This window comes from Cyprinodon variegatus, unplaced genomic scaffold, assembly GCF_000732505.1.
Source record: "Cyprinodon variegatus isolate N-32 unplaced genomic scaffold, C_variegatus-1.0 Scaffold293, whole genome shotgun sequence".
In the NCBI taxonomy this organism is placed as follows: Eukaryota; Metazoa; Chordata; class Actinopteri; order Cyprinodontiformes; family Cyprinodontidae; genus Cyprinodon; species Cyprinodon variegatus.
The window spans coordinates 480,067-486,606 of NW_015150746.1; the positions used below are offsets into that span (position 1 = coordinate 480,067).

Genomic DNA, 6,540 nt, shown 5'->3' on the forward strand with positions numbered 1-6,540 from the left:
GGACCAAACAGAAAAAGGAAAAAACATATACCACTGATAGCAAATATATAAAACTTTACACATGTATTAACCTCATAGAATACACAAAAACAAATCTCATATTTATTTTCCTTACACTATGATAATGGAGAACAAGAATTAAGATGAGGAAATGTGCTCATAGTAGTGCTCATTAATATAAGTGTCATTATTCATTTATAATATAGGATTTTTCTGTTTTGTTACCATGGGGACACAGCTGGGTCAGAAATGAACAAGCTTCGTTCTACTGAAAAAAACTCAAACTGAACCTTGAACTGAGGTTATATTGATAAACCACTGATCCTGCTTTGTAGTATAGGCCAAAGGTATGAACATGGCTGATCCATATGTTTACTGGCCTAAAATGAAACAATAGTTTGTGATTTAGATCACATGTAACAATTTTAAGGTTTGACATTTATCTTGCCTACATTATTTAAACAAGGAACTAGTGCGTAAATAAATAGAAATACAAAAAAAGCATACAAGGCAAGTTCTATGAATTCTAATTTGAAAATCATGTAAAAATCTTTTGGCATTCAGATAAATCTGAAATTTTGGTCAGAGGCTTTGTTCACACAGCAGGTCTTGATGATCAGTTTCATTTTTTTCTTCTGCTATCTGATCTTTTTGACCAGGGCTTTCATACTACTGATTGGGGCTGAAGCAATCGGATTAATCGTGATTAATCGATTATTGAAATAATCATCATTCGTCAACTAATTTAGTAATCGAGTAATCGTTAACTGGAGTGTAGAGACTCAAAAACGTGCTTTTAGCTGACAGAGCAACCCACTTGGAGCAGTAGTCTTATCAAAACTGTTAAAAAAATATGCAAAGCATTTAAGATAAAAGAAAACTTTTTTGTAAGTCAATACGCTCCATCCAAAACTCCTCAAGTGGAAAAGTTTTAGTTTCACCCTGTTTAATTTAGTACTAAAATCTTCTTTAAGGAACCTTTTGCTGTCCGAATATTAATTGACGAATTGAAAAAAATAATCGACAGGTTATTATGTTTGCAGAATAATCGTTAGTTGCAGCCCAACTACTAACTAAATATGATCGCTATCAGACTTCAGTCTAAACAGCAACCCAATTGAGCTGTAGGAGATTGTAAATGTCACACAGCGGTGCACTAATTATAGACATAATGATTCCTCAATAAAACTTTAAAAAAATATATAATAATGTATGCTGGTGTGTCTATGTTTCCATTAAACTATTGAGAAATGGGATCCAACAGTATTGTGAAAGCATTATTAACAAAGAACGAAAGCAATAAAAAAATTGGGCTGTTCATACGGCTGTGAAAAATTTGATAAGAGTCGTATATTGTGCAAAAAGATCAGATTTGGATCGCGTTTTGCTGCGGTGTAAACAAAGCCTTAAACATCTCCGTTGCTAATCAGAACAGTGCTCGCAGTAGAATGAAATACCATCTGATGGGATCTAAACATTCTCTGTAGTTTTAGATGTTATTATAAATCTAGATTTCAAGCCAAGTTTTTTTTTTTTGTATAACATTTTTGGATTAAAGGGTAGTACCACACAGTTAACAAGTATTTCATCAACATTAAAGAATTTAAGGCTTATTTAAACTTTAAACAATTATTTAAATGGTCAAATTTTTAAATAATGGGGCTGAGGTGTTAAATACCATCTAGGCATAAATAATAGTGAAGCAGTTACAGCTGAAAGGTTTTTTTTCCTTGTGGTTAACAGGAACTCACAGAATCTAATGCAGAAAACATTCCCCATCATCCCTGTTTTCCAATGCCACGTTACGCTAAATCCAGCAGGCGTTCCCTTAATAAAGCTAGAAAACAAGGATTTGTAGTTCAACTACAGCCATCTAGAGAAAAAATACCTGAAAATAAGACTTTCAAACTTAGCCCATTTTTGAGACCTTGGAGTGTTTTCAATCTGGGGAGTCTAATTCCTGGCTGCTATACTCCGCCGTCTCCATCTTGAGGATGTAGGGAATGATGCTGTCAATAGAGACGTTGCCTATCAAGCCAGTGAAGAAGAGCTCTTCTGTGATACTTGAGTTCATGAGACGGAGGGCAGGCAGACGGGTCAGGATACGTGTTAATCTGAGGGAATAAGTTAAAGCATTTTTAAGTTAAGTTATATTTCCTGGCATTTTATTTTTAGTTATTTAACACTAAATAGTTCAACCGTCTGTTCACTCATTGTGTGGCTGAAGATTAATCTTTAATCCTCTATCTTTTCTCTACAGCTGACTCACTATTTTTCCTATATGAGAACATTCATGATGATTTCAGTAAGTACGGTACATCATTTCCTTACCTGTATGTGTCTTCAGGATATGTTTTTTGCACATAGTCTTGTAGCTCCATGAGAGCTTTTTCTTGGAACTTCTCAACCTGGCCACTGCTATCTACACCTGGGTGGTCTGACACAAACAAAGAAAGAAACAAACAAAATACTTCTGGAATCCATATGAAAGAAACTTGTTTATTTTGTTTTTTTTCTGTTTGCTGACAGACAATCTAGAACAAGTTTCAGGGTAAAAAAAAAAGTGGTTCCTTACCAGGACTAAACAACACTATAGCCTTTAGGTAGGCATACTCATAGCTGTCAGTCTCCAGCCGTGTCATGCTGTTACAGAACTCCTGGAACTTCCAGATGTGCTCCATCACCTGCTTCACCCTCTCTCCAGAGAATTTTTCTGAAAAGAAAGAAAACACAAACATTTCAGCACATTCTATTAACCAATGTTAGTCATTGAGTTCTGCAGGGTGCTGTTGCTTTATTGTTTGGTTTAATATAACAGGATTCTGGAAGCCCCTGTTTTAACAAAAATGTAAAACACCAGACTGATTTCTACAACAAAATAGGCCTGTGATTGATGTAATTAGGGTTAAATGCAAAAGAGGAAACTGTTAGCTGGTTATTGGTCACTTTAGTAAGAGAGCTTCCTTAAGTAGTGAGCCATCTAAAATGCTTCCCCATGACAACCAATACTTTGGCTGCAGAAATGTATTATGTTGGCTCTCCTCCTTGACTATTGCAGTCAGGTGATCAACCAATAATCCGTATGAGCTGTAGACTGAAATACAATCTCTAACAAAGACGGCTGTGTAGACTGTTAAACCTGCATGAGGAACAGCCAAACTCCCCCACCAAGGTGAAGTTATGGAGGACTGTTTCACATGCCGGGTCACACAAACTATGGCAATAAAAGACCATGTCGTCACACAGAAATGTGCGATATCATTATAAACAGTAAACAGTATTGTCAATGCTAGGAAATACAAACACCTATCCACTCAATACTATCAAGGAATCAAATTAGTATGCAGCAAACAACCACCCAAGCATATGGACACAATTATTAACGATTATCTATAGTGGAAATGAGAACCAGATTTAGAAGTGATGGCAAGATCCTGACAGAGCCCTAACCTCAACATCAAGTGTGTCTGGTATTCTCTGAAGATGCAGAGGGAAAGAAGCCTGCATCCAAAGCAGATCTGAAGATAGTTCTCAAAGATGTTGGAACAACCTACCAGTCAATTAATTCAGAAAGTAGACAACTGTGCATAGAAGAATTGGTTATCATAAAGGCAAGGGGTGGTTAAAAGATCTAATTCAGATTGATGTTGTGTTCATTTATTGAATTTTTTTAATTGATGGAACTCAACTATATACTATATAGTATATATATACTCAACTATACTATAAAACAGTTCTTTCACAGTTGAAAATAATCTCAGTTTACAGCATTTGTTCATAGCTGCCAATTTCTTCAAGGCATTATGCTTATTTAAAGAACATTTTTTTTATCCAGTCATCAAGGTTTGCAACTGCATTTCTCAAACTTTGATGATTTTTATTTTGAAATCATTAAAATATAAATATATTTTTATGTTTTTAAGGAAATTCCTGAAAAGCATTGTACTTCTCAAAGATTTGGCTTGTGTTTAAATATCAACAAATGGCATTATGCGATAAGGTCCCAGTCATCAGACTCTTCTCTTATCTGTATCTGCTTGATAGGCAACTATCCTATCCTCCATTTGTGACATTTTTTCACAATTAGGTTTGTTTATAGAGTGACTGTAGAAAGTTTTTGACCTCTGTGTAAAAAGCATCTCAATATTCACTGCCCTGTACTGGCGGCTTGTGGTTGATTTGCTGTCATTCCCAATTGCTTCCATTTATTATAATACAGCTATTGCTTCACTGTAGAGCATTCAGTAGAGGGGTGCTTTCACACCTGGACTAATTGCATAGCTGATATCCAATCAGAGTACCTTGTCCAGATTCTCTGCGTTTCAAAAAAAAAAAAAAAAAGATGTGTTCACAAATTTCTGAAGAGGGGTTCTACGTGTCTAGGTGTAGGGTTTTATAAATCTGTGGATATGGAATCAATTGGAGCAGCTTATTATTAAGGTGACTTGTAACATTATAGAGTGTTGGTAAATAATTTCTGAATAGGTTTATCTGTGTGTGAATAATTATGCAGATTTGAGTCAAGAAAAAGTCGTTTAGATTTTCAATACAATTTGAGAGCATTTAGTGTACATTCAAATATGTATTCTAACTAAAATAACGCTTAGGTCAGGAGTACTCCAGTCCCAGAAGAAACTGAACACATAGCAAAAGCCAAAGTGGAAATCACAGTTATAGACAGTGAGGTACACCATGCTACATAAAGAAAGAGACATGCAGTACATTTGATTCTACTGTAGGCAACAACACCTACAATCTAATAGCAAAATTACATTTCTTCACTCCTGTTTTTATGTTTGTGTCCTACTGTGAGATGATGACGGGGTCTTTGGTCCATACCGTCCTGGACGCTGCTTTGGAGATGGTTAATAATGGCTGCAAGGATGGTTGATAGGTTCATCACGTGAGTGCATTGAGCAAGGCCCAAAATGAACAGCTCGTTCCAGCAAGCACGTACCAAGCTGGTGTTTGCCTCCTGACTGAGAAATACATAAAGATGTGAGGCCAACTACAAACAGACAGAGGGTGGCAGTGATAGCCAATTTCATTTTACGAACCCAAGAGCTAAGAAGGCAGGGATGGAGCGCGCCCAGTGCATGGAGAGGAAGAGAAGTCTGGACGCCGACTCACAGATGTAGTGTACATTCAAATACTCTGGCATGGGGCTGGGCATGGTCAGCTGAAACAAGCAAAGATAAAGAGGAGCATTACAACTAGGGACATTAAAAACAAAAACTCTTTTTTTTGTGCCTGTAACTGAAAGTATTAACCATTAAAAGGCTGATTTCACAAATTCAAATCTCTGTTATCTGAATGCTTTCCGGTTTCCATAGCCATGAAAGTAGCCATTTAAGAACATTTGCATATGTCCTATTTTCCTTTCAGTAGCTTTAGCAGTGGCTCACTCTACCCACCTTAAAACTAACATGGCTGTCTGTGAGCAGCGGTCCCTCCACCTCAATGATGGGTGTCTCCTGGTCCCGTCCAATCAGTTGGATGGTGGTTCCACTGACACACTGCGGCTTTTCAGACGGGTTCTGTTCCACCCCTGCATCAGGTGGGTTGAATACTTTGGCCAGAGTGTCAAAGGCACTGTTGAAGCAAATACAGACACGCATCTTAAGACTAAATCTGGGAATAAAATACAGCAACAGATTTAAAACAGAAACAGATCTACAGATTTTTAAAATACAAAATGATCTGAAATAAATGAATAAATAAGAGTGATTTTCTGAAGAAACAAAGATTAATTTCTAGTCAAAACACCTCAAGTGTGACTAGCTGACCGTGTTATCTCTGTTGCAGACTGCCCCTCCTGCTGGCTGTCTGAGGTATCACCATTGTTCACGTTTTCTCTTAGTGAGTCACTCAGGCTGGCGAGTGATGTCACTACATTGGCTAAAGTCCCCAGGTCTCCCTGCCCAGAATCCATCTAGAACAAACAAACAAACTTGTTTTAAATAACTTCTATATTATGATCAACTTCAACCAAGTATATTGATAATAGAGTTAAACTCTGTAATAAGGAGCCATGCTAAAAGGAGTAGTAGTTAGAGAGGAGCAGAAAAAGGTGAATCCCATTGATCAGATGTACCTTGGAGTCTGTCGCCAGCAGCAACGTTCCATCAGCTTGAATAACCGGCTGCTGGATATTAACCAGCATGCCCTGATCCAGCAGGCTGGATATTCACAAAAAGACAGAACATTGTTAGAGCGACTCAAATGAAAACTATTTAAATTACAGTGCTGTGAAAAGGTATCTACATAAAGATGTCTCCCGCCTTTTTTTTTTTTTTTTTATTTCAAAATCATCAGAAAGAAAAACTTAACAGCCAAACAAAACCTGAACAGAGCAATTTATACGATAGTAAGGATGTTCTACTTAAATCTATGGTCTCAGCAATTACAACAAGCTGCGCAGATTCTGAAGGAGAAACATTAGGCCCAAGCAATCATACTGCCACCAAAATGTTTAAGTTCTTGTAATTTTTCTAAAAACCTGGTAGTCTTGTGCCGCAACGCACACCTTCTTCTCACTTT

General features: G+C 36.9%; 1 protein-coding gene across 3 annotated transcripts in view; it reads right to left on the bottom strand.

Annotated features, from left to right (window-relative positions):
- Positions 1–1,369: 1,369 nt before the first annotated feature.
- Positions 1,370–6,540, bottom strand: part of nr2c2 (nuclear receptor subfamily 2 group C member 2) — an 11,017-nt gene continuing 5,846 nt past the window's right edge. For 2 of the 3 annotated variants that reach the window (XM_015383757.1, XM_015383758.1), the window contains exons 8-15: positions 6,095–6,179; positions 5,787–5,932; positions 5,415–5,592; positions 5,058–5,179; positions 4,840–4,979; positions 2,576–2,713; positions 2,332–2,437; positions 1,370–2,114 (exon numbers count right to left, since the gene is read on the bottom strand). In XM_015383757.1, the coding sequence (XP_015239243.1) occupies positions 1,940–2,114; positions 2,332–2,437; positions 2,576–2,713; positions 4,840–4,979; positions 5,058–5,179; positions 5,415–5,592; positions 5,787–5,932; positions 6,095–6,179 (1,090 nt within the window). In that variant the 3' untranslated portion in view covers positions 1,370–1,939. Of the gene's footprint in view, positions 2,115–2,331; positions 2,438–2,575; positions 2,714–4,807; positions 4,980–5,057; positions 5,180–5,414; positions 5,593–5,786; positions 5,933–6,094; positions 6,180–6,540 lie in introns of those variants that run through there. The other variant, XR_001481475.1, reaches the window with a different exon arrangement.